Below are 24,742 nucleotides of genomic sequence, written 5' to 3' on the forward strand. Positions count from 1 at the left end.
TTTATTGTATATCTCCCTCAACTAGATTGTTAGCTCCATCCAAGCAAGAACTTGTCTGCCTTATTCACTGATTATCTCACATTTAGAACACTGTCACGCACATAGTAGGCATGCAATCATTACTGATAGTTGAATAAATTAAATTATAAAATAAGAGGGTAAGAGTGAAAAGGAAGAAAGGTCGCTTTTGCCTATGATAATTGGTAAAGTCATAATGCAAGACGTGGCCATCTAAGTCCTCAAAACTGTCTAAGCAATAGAAATGAGGCAGAGGCATATCATAAGTAATGTAAAAACAAAATATGCAATGTGGTAGAGAAAACTGAACAGTCCAGATACAGAGCTGTAGGAGAAAAAGTTTTCTGGACAGTTCTGGAAAATACAGTTGGATCAGTGCCAAACTATCTAAGACACTGAATGCCCTGTCAAGGGCTTAGAATCCAGAGCGGTCAATGGATGGCCGCCGGAGGTGTTTGGGTAGGAAAACTACACAATCTAAAATGATGTTTTGGTAAGACGCCTGATGGAACCGTACAGGATGAATCAGAAGCAGTGTTAGGGAAGCAATGTAATCAAGACTATTGTTGTAGGATCGGCCTTGGGAATAATAATAACAAATTCTTACCCCAGTAAAAGGAAGATATGAAGACATTCTAAGCTAATACAATGGGTAGAACAAGTAACTCGGGGAGAATGTGTAACAACGAGGGAATTACAACCAAGCATCTTAGGAAAAGAGCGGAACCCAGCGGGAGGGAGCCCAGGAGCCCACGTGGAGTTCAGCATAACTGTGCGGTGTTCCTCCGCAACCGATTGGTCGATGAGGGTGCCAGGTGGAGAGGGGTAAGGTAGTCTGACCCAAGGTTAGTGAATTCCCGGTTGAGGACAGACAGATACAAGGAAGATATTAGAAATGGAGAAGACAGCGCCTTTTCCCTTACGCTCTTACTTCACTAATCGCCGAAGCTCCGCCGAACTCACTCCTACGTACTTCCCGCTCCGTCCCCCACCCGCAGAATTTAAATCTCCGGCGTGGTGGCCTTTGGCGCGTCCACAAGTACCCTCAGACACCGCCACCAGCTCCCCGTGCTTCTCCTCCCTCCCCCACACCCGCCAGTCCCAAGGCGCAATCCTCGTCCACCTCACCCTCCGCTCGGGGGCAAAGGCTTGGGGTCCCAACGCCAATCATGTCATCGCCCCATACAGAAGCCCACATGACGCTAGATGCTCCACCGGGTCTACCTCACCTCCAGGTGAAGGCATGCCCCTGCACAACCTTGTGCGCATGCCCGGAAGACAATATATTTCGCCTCCGACGGAGGCGTTTTTAAAGGGACAGGCTCCTACTTACAGAAGCGACTAGGACTTTCCCACTTGGTGACGCCGCCCGCAGGGGCCAAGAGGCAGGGAAGGGCGGGGCCTGGCGTGTGGAGCCCTTCCCGTCACGCCCCGCCCCGCCCCACCGCGCCCCGCCCCGCGCCCCGCCCCGCGCCCCGATTCCTCACCGGCGGGCACTACCGGGCGGGGTGCAGTCCGCCTCCTGTGCCCCGCGTCTGGGCAGGTAAGGATTTCCGACTGTGCGCGCATCCTTCACCGCAGGTGGTCCGAAGTCCGCGCCCCGGCCTCAGTCTCCCTGCCCCAGGGTTGTTCAGGGACCGTTTCGGAAGGAAGTTAGCCTCTTATCTTCCAAATGAGAAAAGTTCGGGAGGAACTAGGTGGCGTGGACCGAGCTTGATCCAGGGTAAAGACTTGGTTGGGTCCCTGGGGATCAAAAAGTTACTCGGACCTGAAGAGGAATCTGGGGCGTGGAGAAGCGTCACCCAGACATTCTGTGGCTCAGTCGTTCCTCTCTCCGAGTCTCAACTCCTATGAGTTGTGTTCCGTCTGAGTGCGGGTTTACAAAATGAAATCTTTTTTTCCTGAGAACCAGGAAGTAAGTCCAGCACCCAGCAGAGATGCTTGTTGCTTGGAAGGCATGCTGAGCCTGCACAAGATTCTAAGATTCTAATTAGTTTGTTTCTCTGGCTTCCAAGCTTCCAGGAAATTAGAAAGTGGAGAGGAGTTGTAAGGTTCAGATAAGTGCATTATCAGATAGGAAAAGTGTACTTGACAGCCTAGAAGCAAGAGAGAAAACAGAAATAAAAAGCAGACCTTGAGAAATTGAGGAAGCGTTGTGGCCATTTAGAATGGGAACAAATGGCTCTTATTAGTGCCTCAAAAACGCATCTGCCCCCAAGGAACCCTAAGAACAGAGAACATTTAACTCTGCCTTGCCCTTTCTTTCTGGAGTAAGCCTTGAAGGATCTGTCAGAAAGTTCAGAGTTGTTTTATTCTCCTGTTTGCAAGCTAAACATTCCTTTGAAGTGTACTTTCTAACCTGTCCAAACTGAGCTCATGATCTTCCAGTCCAAACGTGTGCCTTCCACAGTCTATTCTATCTCAGTAAATGTCAGGAAACTTGTTTAGGCCAAAAACCTTGATGCTATCTTCTCACCTTTCATATCAGCAAATAGGATTCTCATTGCTGTACCTCAGAAAATATTGAGCATCCTAGGTCTTCCTACCTTCTCTGCTACCTCTGTGGTCCAAGCTGCCAGTACCTCCCACCTGGACTACTGGATTACTCTACTAAACTGGTTTCTTCCTTCTTCTCTGCCCTTATTCCAGGAGCCTTTATTCTCAGCAGCAGCCCCAGTGTCCTTTTAAGAACCAGTTTAGAGCCTGTCTCTCCTTTTCTTAAAGCCTCCACTGTCTTCTCATCTTGCTCAAGGATCAACAAAGTCAATACAAAGTATACGGCTCTAAGAGACCTAGCTCTGTTACCTCTCTCATCTAATCTGCTACTTTCCTACTCCCTCTCCAGTCTCACTATCTCCTGGCTTTTTCTCAATGACCCATTTCAGGCCCTTGGAATGTTTTCCTACAGATACCCAGTGGCTGACTTCCTCATTGATTCAGACCTTTAATCACCTTCTTTGTTTCCCTCACTCTTCTTTCTCTGTAGTATCTGATCTTTCATGAAGTTAAGATCAGATGCAGTCTCCTAAATGTTTGACTGTTTTCTTCTGCATTCCCTGACCATATACTTTTTTCAGGTTTACATTTCTGCTAGATTATTGCAAAGTTTTCAAACTGGTCTCCCTGCGTAAATATACATCCCTTCAATTTTTTATCCAGAGGAATCCACTTAGCCAAATAACACCTTTCCTTAAAGTCCTGTAACTTTTAGTATAAAGTTTAAACTCCTTGTCATAGCATATGCGGTACATGATGATTTGGCCCTGTCTACTTCTCGAGCGTCACCTCTTATTACTTAATGACATGCATCCTGTGGTCCAGCCATAGCAAACCCTTTGCCTGAGCCTAACCTATGCTCCCCTGTGCTGTTCCTGCTGCCTGGAGTTTCCTTGAGTTTATCCTCATTCCTTTTCATTCATCTTTCCAACCTCCCAACCCACCCAAATCTGTCTTAATATACTTCCTTCGGACGGGCTTGGCTTGATGTCCCTTCTCTGGGCCCCAAAACATACCTCTTGCAACATTTATAACTCACTGTAATTGTTTTATCCCCTGCTAGACTGAACAGCTTGAAAACAAAAGATTTTCTCTTCTCTGTAGCTCCTGTTACTTATTGCAAAGCCTGACATGTATGTTTTTTTGAATGTAGGGATGTATATTTACGCAGGAAGACCAATTTGAAAACTTTGCAATAATCTAGCAGAAATGTAAACCTGAAAAAAGTATATGGTCAGGGAATGCAGAAGAAAACATTCAAACATTTAGGAGACTGCATCTGATCTTAAATTCATGAAAGATCAGATACTACAGAGAAAGAAGAGTGAGGGAAACAAAGAAGGTGATTAAAGGTCTGAATCAATGAGAAAGTCAGCCACTGGGATATCTGTAGGAAAATGTTCCAAGGGCCTGAAATGGGTCATTGAGAAAAAGCCAGAAAGGAAATGACTGGTCTTTCTAGAAAAGAGAGTGAAATGAACAACGCATTGAGTTATAGAAGCAGGGACATAAGGCATGAATTTTGAAGTCAGATATGGGTTCAAGTCCTAGCTCTTTTACTTACTACCTTTGTGAAATAGAGATGATAAAACTGCATTAGTCACCTTGAGGATTAAGTGAAGTGTATAAATCACCTTGCATGGTACTGGGCAGGAACATGTAACAACACCATTATCTACAATGTGCTAGTTACTAGTTATATATTAGTAAATAAAATGATCATAGTCCCTGAACTCGTGGAACTCTTAGTCTGATGGGGGTGACAGTAAACAACTGGACAAATAAATTTATGGTTACAAATAAATTGTGCAGTAATGAAAGATATTTAGGTTGAGGGCAGATAGACCTACGTAGATGTAATGGTCAAAGAAGGTCAAAGAGAAGAAAATGCTAATACAGAGGTCCAGGATACAGAGAGACTTTTTGCTTCTTACTCTTTTATAACTTCTGGATTTTGTACCACATGAATATATTCTCTACTCCAAAAATTAGTTATATTGCATCTTAAAAAGAAAAATATATAGGGGAACAGGAGAATAATTGGCAGGAGAATATCTGAATCTATTTGTCTTGATTAATTAGAAGGAAAGGTGACTGCCTGCTGAGAACGAGGGCCATGGAGATCAAATAAAACCACATGGAGAGAGGTAAAGGTGTGACATAGTCGCTAAGGACAATGGGTAAAGACAAGGATTCACAGCAGTGTTGAAGGCCCGGTGGAAAGGGGGTTCCCATAAATTTGTATTCACCCCATTCTACTCAGTTACCTAGTTCTCTACAGCTGTATTAAGCAGTGCTGGTGGACAAGTAAAATTGTGAGATTGTCCCCAGGTGCATCTCTCCAGGGTGGAGTATCAGAAGAAAAAGGGGAATAAAGTTCTGTCTAGAGAGTAAGTAGTTAAAGTGGTAAACCTCAGGGTTTGGCTTAGTAGGAACTGAATTGTGATCAGACAGGTGATAGACTCAAAAAATATGAAGGAGTCAAGGAAGAACATGTTATGTGAAAAGTTGGTAGATGTCTTTTCATGCTACACCAATTATTTCAGGATATATATTTTTTCACTTCCACCAAAAAGTGTTGCATAAATGTTTAATAGTAAATAACTACTGATTAAGAAAAATGTTTTAAATTGAAAAATAAATCTTTTTCATTAATGGATTTGATTCTTGAATACGTTCACAGGAATTTTTCTGAAAAAGTAAGCTTTTTGCTCCTTTGGTAAATTTCACTCAGAAAATGTCAGTGTCAGAAAAAAAAAATCCTTTAATTTTTTTATTGATGTTATAGGTGATGAAAGAAAGGAAGCCCAGAGGATAGACAAATAAACCACAATTGTAATTTCTTCTTGTGATATCAACTACAGCTGATCCTTGAAAAGCGCAGGGGTTATGGGCCCCCAACCCCTACACAGTCGAAAATCCAAGTATAATTTTTGATTCCCCCAAAACTTAACTACTAACCTATTGTTGACCAGAAGCTTTACCAATAACATAAACAGTCGATTAACACATATTTTGTATTATATGTATTATATACTTTACTCATACAATAAAGTAAGCTAGAGAAAAGAAAACATTATTAAGAAAATCATAAGGAAGAGAAAATGCATTTCTAGTATTTATTGAAAAAATATCTGCATATAAGTGGACCGGTGCAGTTCAAACCCATGTTGTTAAGGTCAACAGTAGTTGACTTTGGAATATTCCTTAATTATGGTGTAATCAGTTGCCAACATTTCATATGTTATAACAAAGAGTGATACATAAGCTTACAAATGTCATTGCTAAAACTACTGTAAAATTTTAATGAGAACTTTTCATATTATAGGAATAGAAGATGAACAAACCCATAACACCATCAACATATGTTCGCTGCCTCAATGTTGGACTAATTAGGAAGCTGTCAGATTTTATTGACCCTCAAGAAGGATGGAAGAAGTTAGCAGTAGCTATTAAAAAACCATCTGGTGATGATAGATACAATCAGTTTCACATAAGGTAACATAAAATTCTTTTTCTTTTTAAATTCTTACATACAATCTAGAATGATTAGTACGTATAAATACTGTCTAGTATTGCTGTTCAGAAAATAAACCTCTCTCTATGGGAGATAATGGTAATAAATAACAGCCCCACCCTGCCTTTTTTTGTTTTAATTGCAATTTCTGCTTTATGCAACTAGGCTAATATTGTGAACTTGCAAATAAGTTTTTGGGTTAGAATCAAGATTCCCACTTTTACTCTAGTTCTCTGTTTGGCAAGCCAAGTACAGTTCACTCTGCCCCACACTTCTCGATTCCAGACGGAAGTAACATAAGAATATCATGGGAATCGCTAGTAAAATTTTGAAGCCTAAACTTCTAAGTGTGTGAATCTCTAATTCACTTTAACAGGGTATATTGGGAATTCAAATCGACATTTTATAGTTGCTTGTAAATGTACACATCTATGACAGAATTCTTAGTTCTTCGCCAGAACTTTTCAACACTTACTTCAGATAGTTTCTATTTTTTCTCTCTATTCATCTCTGCTTGATTTAGTGTAAAATATAAGTACAGATTTTATTTTTGTCAGTTATTTCAGCTCAAACTTATGTCAATATCTACCTTTAGAATCAAGAGGAAAAAATTTATTTGTGATTGTCAGTGTTAACCTAATAAAGAACCTAAAATTGTAGCTTCCTTCCAAGAAATATTTCCTCATATGAAGGATGAACATCTTAGGTCACTGAGAAGAAGCTTAAGTTTAAAGTTTGAAAGCCTATATTTAACGATAGTTTATTGATATTACTATTATAAACTTTTAGAGGCTAATTGAGGCAGTGGTGGTGGGGAGGAAAAGCTCTTTTTTGCAAAATAATGGCAGCAAATAGTTATTGAAAGAATGATAAAATTAGAAAGTTACCAATTTACAACCACCGATGAGTAATTGATTCACGCAAGGCTTATCATTAAGTGCTAAAACTGCAAAGTGAAAGATTATTGATGAACAAGATAGGCACAAGATTTGAAAGTACTATCCAAAGGTTACTTATGAATTATGAAGGGGAAATAGAAACGTTTCTCTATAAAAAGAGAGAAAAAATCTGAAGTACACCTTCTTTACCAAGTAATCAAACTTCGCGTCACCAATTGCCATTATGTGCCTCTAGATATGATACAATGGGAAGGACACATTGTCACCTCTGTGGTGTTCTTACAAAAATTTTTTAACCAGAATTTAATCATGAGAAAGTAGAGAAGTCTAGACTGTGAGACATTCTATAAGGCATCCGGTCTGCACTCTAAAGCACAGAACACAAGAGATAGAGAAGGAGAGGGCGCGAGCACAAACATGGCAAAATGTTAGCAATTGGTCAATTGGTAAATCTACGTGAAGAGTAAATGGTTGTTCATAGTATTATTTGTTCAGCTTTTCTGTAGGTTTGAAAGTTTTCAAAATAAAATTTGGAGGAAAAACAGAAAAAAAACTGTATTGCTTAAGTTTTTTAAATGTTATTTTTCAAAACTCATTTTTAAAGAAATAGGAATAAAAACTGATCTGCGGTTTTCTTTTAATTTAATTAAAATATAGTTAAGATCAAAGGAATACTTCTCCAAGTTTATGTATATTCTATTTCTTTAAGCAGGTTGGTTTGTCAAAAATAATATGGCTAACGGAGTTAATGCATCATCAGGTGGGGAAGTAATTCAGCTTACTAGGTTGAGAGAGCACACTCTTATGTCAAGTGAAATCTGAATTTGTATCTCAGTTTCGATACAGTTTATTGGCTGTATCTGTGGGCTGGCTACTTTACCTGTCCACGCCCGACTTTCTCATTAGTAAATTAGCATGATACTCACAGTATCGTTGAGAAGTCAGTGGTTCATGTATATGCATCCTGTGGCCCACTGAGCAAATACTAAGTAAGTATTCAGTGCGTGTTAACTACTGTTATCATTACCTTCAGCATCTTTTTTCCTTCTGCCTATCTTTCCTGTTCTCTGTAATTCTCGGGGCTTTCTTTCTGGCCTTTTCCTTTACTATTACAGGAGGTGCTGTGGGTAAGATAGGGGCAGGGGATATGATTTCCTATTTTCATGTTAACTCGATTTACATACTAATTTTGTTTCTCTGTTACTTGCTTTTAAGGAGATTTGAAGCATTACTTCAAACTGGAAAAAGTCCCACTTGTGAGTTACTGTTTGACTGGGGTACCACAAATTGCACAGTTGGTGATCTCGTGGATATTTTGGTCCAAAATGAGTTTTTTGCCCCTGCGAGTCTTTTGCTACCAGGTAAACTGAGTGTGACTAGGGCATCAACAATTAGGTGGAAAGACAAGTGGCAGAAATAGAAACATTTCTTCTTACTCTTCCTTTTGTCTCATAGTAGATGCACCTGACATTTGAGACTACTTTTCATTCTTTCAACTTTGTCCCCAAGGCTTTAACAAGCACCCAGGACATAGGGCACTGCATGCAGACTTGCTGCTAAGGACATAGAGGTTTTGTGATTGAGTCTGACCCTACGTTAAAGTAAGGTAGTTTTGTGTCAGTAGGAAGTTTAAAAGAATGGAAATTAGTTTTGGGTTTTAGTTTTGGTTTTTGATTTTGGTGTTTTTTATGAACTCTTGTCATGTTTTCACCCTCAATTTCTACCCCAATGGGACTCTGTGATCATGGTTTCCTCATGCTGTATTCTGGTGGGTTAGTGTCTAGTTGCCTTCCCCATAACCTTACTTTTTCCCTTTGGTGCCATATACACCAGTGGTTCTTGCCCTTCAGTGTGCATAAGAATCACCTTGGGTTCTTGTTAAACAGGTAGTTTCCTGGTCTCTATTACAGATATCATTATCAGAATTCTGGAATTGGATTCAAGGTCTATGTTTTAAACAAGTACTTCAGGGCTTCTGACACAGGTGGCTCGTGGACCACTTTTTGAAAATACTTCTTTACCCCCTCTACCCATCTTTTATCAAAACAACATTCTTACTAGGTAGCTTCTTGGGTGTGCTGTGAGGATATGGAGACTGGAATGATGTTACATTTTTCACAAACACTTGTTTTCTTATGGAAGGGCAACATGTATCTTACTTCATTTGGCAGATGCTGTCCCGAAAACTGTTAATACACTGCCTTCTAAAGAAGCTGTAACAATTCAACAAAAAGAAATGCCTCTCTGTGGCAAAGACAGGACATCTGTGATACCTGTACGGAGTCCTGAACAAAACTACATGCCACCGGACTCCTCAACTCCAGAAAGTTTAGAAGTTAATGACACACGTAAGTCACATTTGCGATGCATTCCACTACTGGTTTGCCATTAAGACTATCACTGCTTTAAACAAGTTTCTCCTTTTGTTTGTGTGTACTGGCAAATAGTTCTGTTGTGGATTTTTTTTCCTCCTGATTTACTAAAGCACCATTTTCATTGTATAAGTCAGTGTGTTCTCAGGGAATGGAGGCAATAAATAAATATTTATCTAACGTGAAAGGATTATTTTATAAGGAAAATAAAGTGACTAAAGTTTTGGGTGGAGGATCACCAAACAGAATTCTCAAGATAAAAATAAAATTTTTATTTAAAAAAACTTATTTTGCTCTCTCCCATCGTGCCTAATCCAAGTAGTAAATATTTAAAGAGAGAAAATAGTAACATTATTAAAATCAATTTCTTTTTTATTGAAGCACTTTTTTCCTTACTTTATTGACATTATAGGTTTCCACAGTTTTTCATTTTATGAATTGAAGAGTGTCACAAATAACTTTGATGAACGACCCATTTCTGTCGGTGGTAACAAAATGGGAGAGGGCGGATTTGGAGTTGTATATAAAGGCTGTGTGAACAACAGAACTGTGGCAGTGAAGAAGCTTGCAGCAGTAAGTTATAGTTTCAGGAATAGAAAGATTTAAAGGAAGAGTTGCTGTATAATAAGGTTTAAATTAATCTTTAGGAACTATGTTATTTCAGTGCACATTTTCTTTAAATAACCATCATTCTCAGCTGGTAGTGTTAACATTTAAAAATCTATAGAAAGCTGTGGGTCCAACCCCTACAACAATGTAGTTCTGCACACATACATACAATTACACATATAATTGTGGGAGATGCACAAAATAAAGTTGAGAAGCCCTGCTTTACACAGTGCTTCATGAATAATCAAGATTAAAATGGTAAGATACTAAGAAAATTTTGTAAAAATAACTTTCTTATATTACTTTTCTCATTTAAAAATAAAGCTTATTGAATGTCAACTGTAACTGAAGAAAAATGAAAAATAATCTAAAAAAATAAAAAGGGATAGCAGACCACCAGATGGTACCACATCCTGCTTAATAAAATAAATAAAGCTTATAAAATATACATTAAGTAAAAAATATTGAAAATTTTCTTGTCTATGTCCTTTGTTCCCATTTCTATTAAGGGGGGTTCACCTATTACGCATTGATTTGTTACATTCTAAATCTGTTATATTTTACAAATATGAACATAATACATATTTATAAGATAAAGATAGTGACATTTTGTTATACATGCTGAACATACTTTTACAGGGTTTTGTTTTTTCTTTTTGCCTGCAAATTAGCTTATGTTTTCCGCGACACATAATTTTTTTTTTTCCAAAATGTTTTTTTCAGTGAAGTCTCAGTATTTCTTTTTGTTCCCACAATAACTCAGTGAGGTTTGTATGGCTACATGGTTTATAAGGGTTTTTCTTTCTACAAACCAGCCATGGAACCTTGAGCAAATCACTAATGTTTCTAGTTTTCAGTTCTATAAAATGGGGAGAATAATGCCATACTGTTTTAAGGAAAGCAGGTTTAGCCTGCTGATTTCTGAGACCTCTTCCAGCTGTCAGAGCTTTGGGACTATTGTATTGTGTTATACTGCATATCATTTTATTTTTTTTAGATGGTTGACATTAGTACTGAAGAACTGAAACAACAGTTTGATCAAGAAATAAAAGTAATGGCAAAGTAAGTTAATTTGACGTTGGGGTATGATGGAAAAGCATGAAACATGGAGTAGGGGACCTGGTTTCTTCCCCAGAGTGTGCCATGAGCTAGGGATATTTTCACGTATATAAAATTAAAATAAAGGGTTTAGATTAGAGGAATTGAAAGAACTTTGATTCTACAATTCAATGACTACATATTCCTTCCCTGATTAAATTATTTTAAATCATAGCAAAGTTACATGGAATTTCAACTGTCTTCCATTGTTAAATTTTCTGCTCCCGGAATTCATTAGAGATAAATTATAGAGATACAACAGGAAGGCAGCTATTCTCACCATTATACCACCATGCACACTGACAGGAAAAAAAATGTATAGAATAATAGGCCCTTGGATATGTTAACACCCGTAAACCAGGGAAGTGTCATATTCAAGAATGCTTAAAAGGCATTGACCCAGTATGCTTGAAAATTGTTGGGCATCATCAAGAAGAGTAGGAGAAACAAATTAGAAAATTTATTCTAATATTATAGTGACTGATACCTAAGTGTATACATACAATATGCCAGACCCTGTGCAATGTACTTTAGGTGCATTGTTTCATTTACTCCTCACATCTGTTGTATCCTCCCCACACTTTTTTTTTCCCCCACTGATGTTTAGAAATATTAAATAACTTTCTCAAGGCCATATAGCCAATAAATATTAGAGGCAGATTTCAAATCCAGATCTGTCTGATTCTACAGTTTGAGCTTTTTATCTGAATACTAATGGGATTTACCAACTTACACTTATTAGACCCACTGCTATAAATCACCAATTCTACTTGCTTAACCTCAAGAAATAAATGATAGACTGGAATTAATTAATTCACAGTAAAAATAGTGCTTGCTGATAAAAAAATCAAAACTCTTTCACTATTTGTTCTCCCTGCCCCTCTCCCCATTCTCCAATCCTAAAAGTAATTTGTTCAAAGGAGATAATCTGGGAAATAGAGGAAAATATTTTTAAAATAATAAAAATAATCTCTTAAATATATCACTCAGAGATAACCATTGCTAATATTTGATGTACTTACTTCATGATGTATGTGTAGCATTTTCCCCATGTCACTGAAAATAATTTTGAAACATTTGTACTCTGTAAAATATTTTTGAGGATAGTCTGATTTCAAATGAAAATCCAATTTGAATAATGAAATGCCAGAAATATAGATCATTTTGAATGAAGAAAATAAGCACTTGGGTGCAATATTTATGCTCAGTATATTTCTGGGCTCTCATATATATTTACTCACTTAATTGTGACAGCATCCATGTTACATAATAGGTATTACTGTCTCCACTTAGCAGGTAAAGTTGCTGAGGCTCAGTGAGTTAATTTGCTATAGGTCACATATCCAGGAGGTGGCAGAGCTGGACTTTAAACTTGGTACTTTGAACTGAGCCCACTTTTTTTTCTACTGTATCACAGCTGCCTGCAGTTTTGCTATATTTCAGCTTTCTTTTATTACTCTCAAGTACATAAAAAAAGCTCATAAATAATCAGATATAGTTAAAGATCAGAGATGAGTCAATTAGATGTGATTAAAGATCAGATGTATGTAAATCAGTGCTTTGGGTGTGTTAGAGAAGTTTTGAAAGGATTGTCTTGTTTGTGCTGTCATTGAAAATTATGCTAAACAATAGTAAACATTAGCCTAGTCCTTAAACAAACGATCACAAGTTCCAATAGTCTGAATTATTGAGCTTTTACTTTGAAATAGAAAGAGGTTTTGCTTCTGATATTGATCAGTATTGACTAAAAGGGGAACTCTCCGCAGAAAATTACAGTTATAACGAACATATGTAAGCATATATCACATTATAATGATATATAGCATATTATTATTCTCTTGCTTCTTTTTTCTCTTAAAGTGCTAAACTGAATGACTTCCAACCTATAGCCGAATATATGTATGTATCATAATAATTTTGAGTGGAAAATTATCTGTCACAGGTGCCAACATGAAAACTTAGTAGAACTCCTTGGTTTCTCAAGTGATGGAGATGACCTCTGCTTAGTGTATGTTTTCATGCCTAATGGTTCATTGCTAGACAGACTGTCTTGCTTGGTAAGATGTTTGTTCTTCAGATTTTTGGCTTTCTGTTTCTGTGTTGGATACTAATACTCACTTTGTGACAGGATCATTTAAACTGCATTAATCTTAATATTTTACCTGCTCTATGAGAAATACACAGTTCATGTATAAAAAAACTGGGATTGCCATCATATTAGGTGATGATCTAAAATGTAAAATTATCTGTCAAGGCTAGACTTTGAAGATGCTCTTAAATATTATTATTGTCAAATGAGAAATGCTAACCCCATTTGATCTTAGTTAGAGATTACTTTTTAACAACTTTAAAACAAATTAGAGTCCTAAATTCTTAGTGGTATAATATTTTCAGTAATTGCTTAGAAAATTTTTCTGTTATACATTTCTATAGTCATTTTTATCTTCCTATTTTTTTTAATTGGTTTGTTTCTTACTTCATAAGGATGATACCCCACCACTTACTTGGCACACGAGATGCAGGATTGCTCAGGGTGCAGCTAATGGCATCAGTTTTTTACATGAAAACCATCAAATTCATAGAGATATTAAAAGGTAAATGCTACTGTTAAAAAGCTTTTGGAAAACCATCTTTAAAGAATAATTTACTGTTCACTAGTCACTATTCACTATTCACATGCATGTCTTAACCTAGAGCACTCCAGGATTATAAATGTCCCTTTTCTCCCCAGTGCTCTGCCTTTATTTACATCCTCACTATCTCTCATGTACTTTAATTCAAACCAGTCTGTACCAGTTCTCATCTATTCACTACTACATTGCCAGGTTATGGTCCCAAAAATCAAGCCTGATAACCTGAGATCTCTACTATGAACACTTCAGCTGGTATCCTGTTGTTCACAAGATACAGTTCAGTTTTTTTGCATTGTTCCATTGATACCAGTTTCTTGAAATTGGTCATGTGTTTTTATGTTTTCATCACTATCTACACGTTGCTCCATTTGCCTGAAATGCCCTTCTTTCTCTCATTTAACCATCAACTTCTAATAATCCTTCAAGACTCAGCACGCTTTTGCTTGGAATTTTCTCCTATTCTTCCCGTCATGTGGTTGTTCTCTGCATTTGGTACCTAATATCACCATTATGGAGGACTTAACTGGATTTTTAAAAATTATTTCTGTACCTTTGTCACAGACAAGATTGGAAGAGTCCCCCCCATGCCCAGCACTGAGCTTAAATACTATGAAACATAGGGCGTCCTCACTAAGTTTTGTGGAATGAAAGTATGAGTATATGAGTGAATGCATAAAATGAATGAATGAAGATCTTTTAGGTATATTCTTTTTTCTTTGAAAGATTTCAGATAGTACAAAAATAAAAGAATAAAGAACTGTATAACTGAGATATTTGGGTTGGAAATCTGTTTTTAAATGAATTTAGAAGTGCTAGGAAAGGAATTAAGAATGGTGATTTAGGAGACTAAGGGAAATTACCCTGTAATAACTTATTTGTGAAATAATGAAAATATCTCTCACTAATGTAAACAGTACTATTTGATTTTTATTCTAAAATTTTTCCTCAAGAACAGACAGGAAAAGAAGACAGTCATTTCTCTTGAGCTTTAATCTGAAATCTAGATTTATTTACACAGATTTTATGTGTGTAGGCTTTTATGGCTTTTATGGCTTTTTTAGGCTTTTATGATGTATAATATAAAATGGTATACTCTGTAAATATATTTGTGCATAGATTCATACACGTAAGGATGTATGACTTGCCTAAAAAGAAAACCATTATATTCTCCAAACTTTACATTTTTTTCAGTGCCAATATCTTACTAGATGAAGACTTTACAGCCAAAATATCTGACTTTGGGCTTGCACGGGCTTCTGAGAAGTTTGCCCAGACGGTTATGACTAGCAGAATTGTGGGAACAACAGCTTACATGGCACCTGAAGCTTTGCGAGGAGAAATAACACCCAAATCTGACATCTACAGCTTTGGTGTGGTAAGTTTCAATAATCACGCTGAAAATAGTGAGGAAATTCAAGTAGAACATTTTGAATACACCTGTCCTGCTTAACTCTCTTATGTAAAGATGTGAAGTATTCACTTAACCTCTAGTTAAATGAGAAGGTCATACAAATTTATCCAAATTCATAAAACTTTTAAAGTGATTGCTGAAATTAGTGCAAGAAATTATTTTTTTTGCCCCACTAGCCTGATGAGGTATAAGAAACTGCGTAACATAAACCATGTCACACACGATGCACTTTAGCGTCACATTTTAAAAATGAAATACTTTTAAAGGAAATAACACTTTGGCATTTTCTGATCTACCAGTCTGTTCCTGGTAACTTTCAAGATAGAATGAGGAGTGAGTGGGAGTGATTGGAGAAATTGGGTGCTTCTTCATCTTATTTTTTTCCTATGTTTTACATATGGAAAGTTAACATCTTAGCACTGTGAAGTTAATGCCCAGGGTTGTGGGATATGCCAAAGGTTTAGAAAATAATATTCTCCTAACAGCCAGAAAAAAATTATTCTTGTGAAGAAACGCCTGCAAGTACAGGAAAAGGTGCGTCCAGAACCCATGTTGAGTGGAGCTGATTGTTTAGTAAGTTGCCAATAGGAAAGCACTGCTTGTGGGACTGGGTGGGATCCAAGGTATCCATGAAGGAAGGATGGTGAGAAATGACAGCTCAGGTTCTTTCTGCTTTAATGCCTAAAAGACATAAGGCAGTGTGTGGAAATGATTAATCAGATTTCATAATCAGGATTCATATTTCTTGTGGTTTCGGTATGTTGCCTTAAGTGTTACATTAATGGATTTGTTTTTTGTTTTTATAGGTTTTACTAGAAGTAATAACTGGACTTCCAGCTGTGGACGAACACCGTGAACCTCAGTTATTGGTAAGTGAAAGATTTATTTTTTTCCAGTCCTTTTCTCTTTGCATTTATAATCTAAATTTATATGTATACATTTAGCCTCTAGCAATGTAATTTTCTATCGGCAATTACACAGTGGCGTACGGAAAGAGCATCAACTATTTCTAATCTCAACTCTGCCAGTGAAGCTTGGAAAAGTCATTTATATATTTTGTGTTCTAGTTTCTTTGGGGGTGAAATCAGCATAAAACTATATGATTTCTGAGGTCGTATCCAGTATTTTGTTGTTGTTGTTGCTTTACAGGTGGTTACTAACAGCCTTTTCAGCTAAAAGAGGGAAAACAACATGATTTCCATTTAAATTTATATCAGAATAGAATTGCCAGTAAAATTCTCTATCCACTTCTATTATGGAATATTTTATTTATAAAGTTATCATAGAAAACATCACCTACTGTGTTTCCCCGAAAATAAGACCTAGCCGGACCATCAGCTCTAATGCATCTTTTGGAGCAAAAATTAATACAAGACTCGGTCTTATTTTAATATAAGACCAGGACTTATCTAATATAATATAATATAATACCCGGTCTTATATTAATTTTTACTCCAAAAGACGTGTTAGAGCTGATGGTCTGGCTAGGTCTTATTTTCGGGGAAACACATGATATGTGTTATATCACGCATTCGTTGACCTTTACATAAATAAACTAACTGAATGCTAGCACTATAGGAAAATTATGCCATGCCCCTTTTTTTCCTATACAGTAAATTTTAAGAAGTTAGAGCGTCTTTTTATAAAATTAAAGATTTACAGAAATGCCTTCTATCATGTATAAGTTTTTCTTAAAATTAGTTAAATAACTACACTCACTTTATTCTAATTTGTGTTCTAATGGGACAAACCAGTGTGACAAATTCAGACAATATATGTACCTATATCAGATCATTTTCCTAGAATAAGGATTAGAAAGTCAAAAGGTATATTGCCCTTCCCTTTTTGAGAAAAATTCAGCCTCAACTCAGATCCCATGGTTACAGTATTGCCCAATCCCTAGAGGTCAACAAGATAACAACGTCCAAACTGAGATTTCCTAGGAACGGGTCTTCCTTGTGCTGTGAGACCACACTCTTTGACCAAAAGATTGGTTGTCAGTCCATCCTTTGGATTGATTTATGACAAAAAGGGAGAACTGTGGATAAAACAAGAGGCTCTATGGAAAGTAATCTCACAGGTGATCTGATCGTAAATTCCTCACTGGGCAGGTCATGGTCGGTCTTAACGCCCCAGGCATGTAACTTCATTAGCAAAAGGTTATCTCTGCCTTAAGCTAGCCACATCTATGGTTTCTGTGCGTCTAGGTTGACACACCTTTGAAATAAACTATAACCACGCTCAACAGAGCATGTAATCTCTTTAACTAGACTGCAATCCAATCCCTGCCTTGTTTCCTCCCACCTCCATGTAATCTTCCTTACAGTAATTTCAAATGCATGAAAGAAGATGCAAACCTGTTATTCTCTGGAGCATTTGAGATCTCGCTCCTTGGTATTTGTTGTCAGTTTGGCTCAAATAAACTCGTATAAAAATTTAAAAAAAGAAGAAAATCTAAATGTATACTATATTTGCTCAAGGGCTTGATACCATACTCTTAAGAAAAGCCATGAGTACAATATCTATATATTATAACGTGGCTACAGATGTCCCTTATAAAACTGTACATTATAAAACTTCCTACGGTTCCCTGGGTATGTAAGTACTGCAGTAGTACATGCTAGATAATATTTCCCATAAAAGTATATTTATAGAACATAGTATTGTGAAAATTTATTTTTATAACTGAATTTTTATAATTGAATTTCTTACAGTGGCACACCGTGAAATTTTGTTTTCAGCAAAAAAGTGAAATTCTCAGTCTCAGTGGTAGTTGGAGGTCAGGAAAGAAGCCTGTGCTGGAGATACAGTTTTTGAGCCATTAGTGCACAGGCATAGATAACGCTTTGGGTGTAGATTGAATTATACAGAGAAAGTGTGTAGATTGATTTAAAATACTGGAGGACAGTAGAGGGGAGGGGGCGGGAGGGGAGGGGAAGGTAGGGAAGGGGAGGGCAGGAACCCAGTATTTTACTACTTTGCAACTTGTACCTTTTAAGCAAGGCCAACCTTTCTAAAGGCCTAAATTTTCCATCCTTTTACCTGAGACTTTTTTCTCCTTCAGAATATTATAAAAGTCTCAAAACTTTGGTTTGAATAAGGATGAAATACAGAAAAACTTAGAATCCATTTTAGTCACAAATTTTGTGCGTCATCATATAATAATGAAAATCAAAACTTCAGGGAAGATTATATTCTTTCACTTATTTTTAAGGTTTGAATGCAGTATGATATAAAGTAATAAGATTATAATACAAGTATAACTAAAAGACAGTGAGTGATCCTTTAAAGAACCTTTATATCACCAGATTCTGCCATCACCCAAATACTTTCAAAATTCATCTGTTGGAAGAGTCTCTGGAGAATTTTAATTGACCTCACATAAATAGTCTTTTCCATCTGTATTAGTTCCCTGGGACTGCCATAAACAAACTCACCACAAACTGAGACTTAAAATGACAGAAATTTATTCTCTCATAGTTCTGGAAGCCAGCTGTCTGAAATCAACATTTTGTCAGGGCCACACTCCCTCTGGAGGCTCTAGGGGAGAATCTCTCCTTGCTTCCTCCATCATCGGGTAGCTGTTGACTTGTTGCCATATCACTCCATTTTCATCCTCTGTGGTTATATTGTCTTTTCTTCTGTGTCTGTTTTGTTCTCTTATACAGACCGTTGTCATTGAGTTTAGGGCCCACCTGGGTAATCCAGGATGATCTCATCTCAAAATGCTTAATTTAATTACATCTGCAAAGACCTTTTTCTCCAAATAAAGCCACATTCACAGGTTCTGGGAATTAGAACTTGGACATATCTTTTGGGGGCCGTTATTCAACCCACTATACCATCCTAGCCCTATACCTCTCCTTATTCATTTCTTTTTTTATCATGGCCCTGCCCCCTTTTCCTTCTTTCCCTTTTCTCTTTGATTCAACAATTTGAGTACCCATAGAGAAGTTTGCCTGTAAAGGGAGAGGAAGTCTGGGTTCAGAAGTTGGAATCATGTTATCAGGAGCACATCAAGAAGCAGACTGCTTTATGCTGGCAGCCTAGTAAAGGCTGCGCATAGGGAATACAAGAGCAATTAGCTGAGTAACATAAATACAAAAATTAGAAGGTAAATGTCGGAAAGTATCTAGACGGTATGGATGCATGGATGTATGGATGGATGGATGGATGGATGGATGGATGGATAGACAGACAGACAGAGAGACAGGGAGTTTCTCCTGTATATCTTCAATTCTTAATAAGTTTATAAAGGTAGACAATACAATAAGAGTGCATGTTATTATAAAGTAGATTAAATAATTAAAATTTGTTCTGATTTCTTGAAGTTTTAACATTTATTTCAAAGCTAGATATTAAAGAAGAAATTGAAGATGAAGAAAAGACAATTGAAGATTACATTGATAAAAAGATGAATGACACTGATTTCGCTTCCATTGAAACTATGTACTTTGTTGCCAGTCAATGCCTGCATGAAAAGAAAAATAAGAGACCAGACATTAAGAAGGTATTAATTTTTTACGCTTATTTAAAAAGTGAAGGAGGTGAGGTTTGTCATTATTTTCCTAAGTGTACATTTCAAACGAACTATTTAATATGGTTTTGTTTTTTTTCTGTCTTTTTTAATGAAAGGTCCAACAGATGCTGCAAGAAATGACAGCTTCATGAAACTATAGTAGAAAGGACTCTTGGCTTTTTATATACAGCTATCTAAACCATTTTTCAAACTCTTTTTTTTTTTGTAAACATTCTTTTTTATCTTTAACAAGGCGGCACCGTGCAATGCATTGGTTATTGAAGCTTGTGTAGAACCCAATGTATGGAACAAACAACAGTAGAGCCGCCATGTTGAAGCTTAGCCCTACCTTCTTAGTGTAGGAATCCCTCAGTTCTTGCAGGAATCCCTGAGACAGTTTGAAAATGACAGGATTAGCAAAAAAGGACTAGACTATAGGAAGAAAAGACCCTGGCCTGAAGCCAACTCTATTACTAATTTGCTGTAAAGCTTTGGGCAATCTCTTACCATGTTGAGCCTTGGTTTTTTTCCACCTGTAACATGGATAGTCATGAAAATCAAATGATACAGAATGTTTACAAGTACTTTGTAACTTATAAAGTGATATAAAATTTAAAGTTTGTATAGATTATTATAAAATCCTGTTACAGTCAGTTGCTTATAGGGTCATGTTCACCATATGGTATTTTAAGCAATTACTCACTACAAACCAAACCCAGATGATACTCTCATGATGACATGGCCATTCTTAGATTATGTTACATAGCAAAGTTGAAGGAATTTTGTAGATGCAGTCAAAGTCCCTAATCAGCTGACCTTGAGTACGAACAGGGAGACTGTGCTGGGTGGGCTTGACTTAATAAGGTGGGCTCTTACAAGAAGTCTGAGAGATTCTCCTGTGGGGCTTAAAGAAGTAAGCTACCATGTTGTAAGAAGGCCACATTGGCTAAGACCTAAGGGTGGCCTCGAAGAGATGAGAGCTACCTTCCAGCTGTGGGACCTCGGATGTATAACCACAAGAAACTGAATTCTTCCAACAACCTGGATTAGCTTAGAAGAGTACTCCAAACTTCAAATACTACCACAGCCCCAGCTGACACCTAAATTTCGGCCTTGTGAGACCCTCAGTCGCAAGCCTAGCTGAGCTATGCCTGGACTTCTGACATACAGAACTGTGAGATAATAAATGAGTTGCTATAAGCCTCTAAGTTTGTGGTAAATTATTACGCAGCAATAACCAATGAATACAGACATTCCTGTGATGGTTTACCTGTGTGGTATCCCATAATGTTCACACCTTCTGCTCACACTCAAGGGGCTGATGGGAATTATACAGTGTGTACACCAAGAAGTTGTAGTGATTTTCACTGGATTTCTCAATTTTCCTCAGTCCCTACTCTTTTGTTGTTTGTTTGTTTGTGTGTTTGTTTGTTTGTTTTACTAGAGAGAATAAGAGACCTCTGGATAGTAGTGGTGGATTGATTTTTTTTTAAAATCATTTTTAACTCTTTCTTCTAAGTTTAAATTTTCTCGATTGGTTTATACTATTCGAAAATTCATTTTACAGCTTTGGATGAGCAGAAGGAAATAATTTACTTCAGCATGAAAACTGGTTGAGAGAAAAACTAATGTGTATAGAAGGAATCCTGAGGGTCTGCATTGATTCATTCATTCAGTAATCTTTATGCCTTTAGTTCTTTCATTAACACACTCAGAAGAAAAGTATGTACAGTGAGCTACAGTAGAAGATGATCATTCTCTGTTTTGTATTGTTTAGACCTTCCAAATGCTTTCCTGGGAAACAAAGATAGTACATCTTTCTAATCAACTTTATAAACAAAATAAGCAAAAAGAAACATTTGCTAGTTGAAAAGAAAAAAGGGAAAATAAATAAAATGATTTAGTCAAATTTCAACAAGAACGCACCTAATTTGAGGCACAGTATGGTTTATAACACTGAAAATAATTATTTGAAAATATAATGAACTATTTCTTTTTTCTTCTTTAAAGATTTTATTGGGGAAGGGTAACAGGATTTTATTGGGGAACAGTGTGTACTTCCAGGACTTTTTCCAAGTCAAGTTGTCCTTTCAATCTTAGTCGTGGAGGGCGCAGCTCAGCTCCAGGTCCAGTTGCCGTTGTTAGTTGCAAGGGGCGCAGCCCACCATCCCTTGTGGGAGTCAAACTGGCAACCCTCTGGTTGAGAGCCCGTGCTTCAACCAACTGAGCCATCCGGGAGCTCAGCTGCAGCTCAGCTCAAGGAGCTGTGTTCAATCTTAGTTGTAGGGGGTGGAGCCCACCATCCCTTGTAGGAGTCAAGGAATCGAACTGGCAACCTTGTGGTTGAGAGCCCACTGGCCCATGTGGGAATCGAACTGGCAGCCTTTGGTGTTAGGAGCACGGAGCTCCAACCTCCTGAGCCACCAGGCCGGCCCCTAATGAACTATTTCTTGAAATAAAAACATACATATAGGGCCGGCCCGGTGGCTTAGGTGGTTAGAGCTCCATGCTCCTAACTCCGAAGGCTGCCGGTTCGATTCCCACATGGGCCAGTGGGCTCTCAGCCACAAGGTTGCCAGTACAATTCGAGTCCCGCAAGGGACAGTGGGCTCCGCCCCCTGCAACTAAGATTGAACACGGCACCTTGAGCTGAGCTGCCTCCCGGATGGCTCAGTTGGTTGGAGGCACGTCTTCTCAACCACAAGGTTGCCGGTTTCGACTCCCACAAGGGATGGTGGGCTGCGCCCCCTGCAACTAGCAACGGCAACTGGACCTGGAGCTGAACTGCGCCCTCCACAACTAAGACTGAAAGGACAACAACTTGACTTGGAAAAAAGTCCTGGAAGTACACACTGTTCCCCAATAAAGTTCAGTTCCCCTTCCCCAATAAAATCTTAAAAACAAACAAAAAAAATACATATAAAATGGCATATATGTAGCTCTGATTATGAACTGTGACCAAACTAATTAAAAATTTAAAAATGAGTAAACCATTTAATTGATTTTGAAAATTTCACAGTATTCTTGATAGATGTTTTAATTCCATCAAATGGAATTGATATCAGATTTACTAGAATTAGGCATAGCTTCCCTCTCAGGATAAGACTGTACCTTAACTCTCTTGAAGGCAATAATAATACAGTAAGTAAATCCAAGATTCCAAAGCAAATGTTAGCCACACTATTTCATCTCTTAGGTTGATAGTATCTGATGCATCATGGATCCCTGACCCTGTGTTCTCAAGGCAGAAATTAAAAGTGCGTGATTACATCTAGTTGAAGCATTTTCTTCACTTGGAATATGCTTCCCCCTAATTTTTTATAGAAACAGAAAAAATTAAACAGATTTTTGAAAAAACTTTTGACAGAGGTTTTGCAAGCTTTGATGTACACTTTTAATGGTGCCACCAACAGCTGTTGTTCAAACCACTGAGTAACAACACAGTGGAGCTACCTGCCTCCCCTACTTCCAAAAAGAACAACTGTTTTTATTCCCGTATTTCTGACCCATTGGTTTGCTAGCTAGCCAATGAATTTTTTTTTTTTTTAAATTCCTCTCAACTTAATATGTTCAATAATGAACATACAGGTAACAGGAAAAATTAGTCAATGCTTTGCTTTATTTCTCTAACATACAGTTAAGAAAAATTTAAGACATTCTAAAGCTTTTATTGCTCTGTTCACTTTTTTGGTTCTGTAGCCATATAAAATGGCGATATAAAATCAGCCATTCATAAAAATCTCCTCTTACTCACTTTCAAAATAAGCATATGTTTTATTTCTTCCAGGTTTACTGTGGTATACTTGACAAATAAAAATTGTGTATACTTAAGGCGTTCAACATGATGGCTTAATATACGTATGTATATGTTATGAAATGATTACCATAATCAAGCTAATTAACAACTCCATCAGCTCACACACTTACCTTAATTATTATTTTTTTTTTTGGTGTGGTGAGAACACTTAAGATCTACTCTCAAGTATTCAATATAGTGTTATTAATTATGGTCACCATGCTATATCTACACTAGATCCCCAGGACTTACTCATCTGATGACTGAAAGTTTATACCCTTTGACCAAACTCTTTCCATACTCCTTCGAAGTCTGTACTATTCCACTGCAGGAATGGACACAGATAGGAATGTCTTCTTAATCATTCAAATTCTGGTCTCAAAAATCAACACGGAGGCAACAGCCTCCATGTTAATCTCCAAAATTAATGCTAATATTTCTTTCCTCTGATGAAATTAGAAAAAAAAATCATAAAATACTCTTACCTAAAACAATAATCAATAAATTAATTCAACAAATATTGTTTTCTATGGTTCAGGCAGTTATAAAAGCAATGGATATATCCAAAGTCCTTGTTCTCAAGGAGATTGTTCTCAGGGGGAAGTCTGTTCCGATGGAGCTGCAATAAGTAAGACAAGTGTTACGGAAACATGAAAACTATGTATTGTGATAGCTTCCCTTGACTGAGAAGCTTTAACAACACTCAAACTCAAAAAGAAAAAAAAAGGGCTACCAGTTTATAGTCTCAGGACTGACTAGAATGTCATTTATGATTTAAAAAAGAAACAACCTAAACTAAATCAAGTTTTCTGTTTGTTTCTACGGTTTATTTTTATGTGTTCTTCATTTTGTTAATTATTTTTTTTTCAATTACAATTGACAATACTATAGTTGTTTCAGGTGTACAGCATAGTGGTTAGACATTTATATAACTTCTGAAGTGACCCCCCCAATAAGTCTAGTACCCACCATATAGTAATTTCAATATTATTGACTATATTCCCTATGTTGTACTTTATATCCCTTTGACTATTTTGTAACTGCCAATGTGTACTTTTTAATCCCTTTACCTTTCTCACCCAGCCTCCCAACTCCCCTACCATCTAGTAACCATCAGTTCTCTGTATCTATGAGTTTGTTTCTGTTTTATTTGTTCGTTTGTTTTTTTTAGATTCCACATATTAAGCAAAATCATATGTTATTTGTCTTTCTTTGACTAGGATGGCTATAACAATAAACAAATAAATGGAAAATAACAGGTGTTGGTGAGGATATGGAGAAATTGGAACCCTTATACATTGCTCATGGGAATGGAAGTAGTGCAGCGACTATGGCAAAGTTTGGTAGTTCCCCAAAAAGTTAAACATAGAATTA

The 24,742-nt window shown here is 37.2% G+C and overlaps 2 protein-coding genes across 7 annotated transcripts in view; one reads left to right on the forward strand and one right to left on the reverse strand.

Annotated features, from left to right (window-relative positions):
- The window catches only part of PUS7L (pseudouridine synthase 7 like), a 23,559-nt gene extending 21,927 nt beyond the window's left edge, over positions 1 to 1,632 (reverse strand). The window contains exon 1 of one of the 3 annotated variants that reach the window (XM_033117939.1): positions 1,506 to 1,632. The gene's annotated coding sequence lies outside the window, so the exon portion shown is untranslated. Of the gene's footprint in view, positions 1 to 1,146; positions 1,312 to 1,505 lie in introns of those variants that run through there. The other 2 variants (XM_033117938.1, XM_033117937.1) reach the window with 2 other exon arrangements.
- IRAK4 (interleukin 1 receptor associated kinase 4) lies at positions 1,475 to 19,868 on the forward strand. Of its 4 annotated transcripts, XM_033117942.1 has the most exons (14): positions 1,508 to 1,561; positions 4,597 to 4,661; positions 5,303 to 5,438; positions 5,843 to 6,012; positions 8,146 to 8,291; positions 9,102 to 9,278; positions 9,715 to 9,875; positions 10,909 to 10,973; positions 12,952 to 13,066; positions 13,494 to 13,603; positions 14,834 to 15,017; positions 15,860 to 15,922; positions 19,405 to 19,563; positions 19,689 to 19,868. In XM_033117942.1, exons 4-14 carry the CDS (start codon positions 5,852 to 5,854, stop codon positions 19,722 to 19,724), a joined length of 1,377 nt encoding a protein of 458 aa, XP_032973833.1. In that variant the 5' UTR covers positions 1,508 to 1,561; positions 4,597 to 4,661; positions 5,303 to 5,438; positions 5,843 to 5,851; the 3' UTR covers positions 19,725 to 19,868. The 4 variants fall into 4 exon arrangements, with proteins under 4 accessions (XP_032973832.1, XP_032973833.1, XP_032973834.1 ...); XM_033117943.1 differs by lacking the exon at positions 5,303 to 5,438 and having other exon boundaries at positions 1,511 to 1,561; XM_033117941.1 differs by lacking the exons at positions 4,597 to 4,661; positions 5,303 to 5,438 and having other exon boundaries at positions 1,475 to 1,561.
- Positions 19,869 to 24,742: the final 4,874 nt, after the last annotated feature.

Source organism: Rhinolophus ferrumequinum, chromosome 10 (assembly GCF_004115265.2).
Source record: "Rhinolophus ferrumequinum isolate MPI-CBG mRhiFer1 chromosome 10, mRhiFer1_v1.p, whole genome shotgun sequence".
NCBI lineage: Eukaryota > Metazoa > Chordata > Mammalia > Chiroptera > Rhinolophidae > Rhinolophus > Rhinolophus ferrumequinum.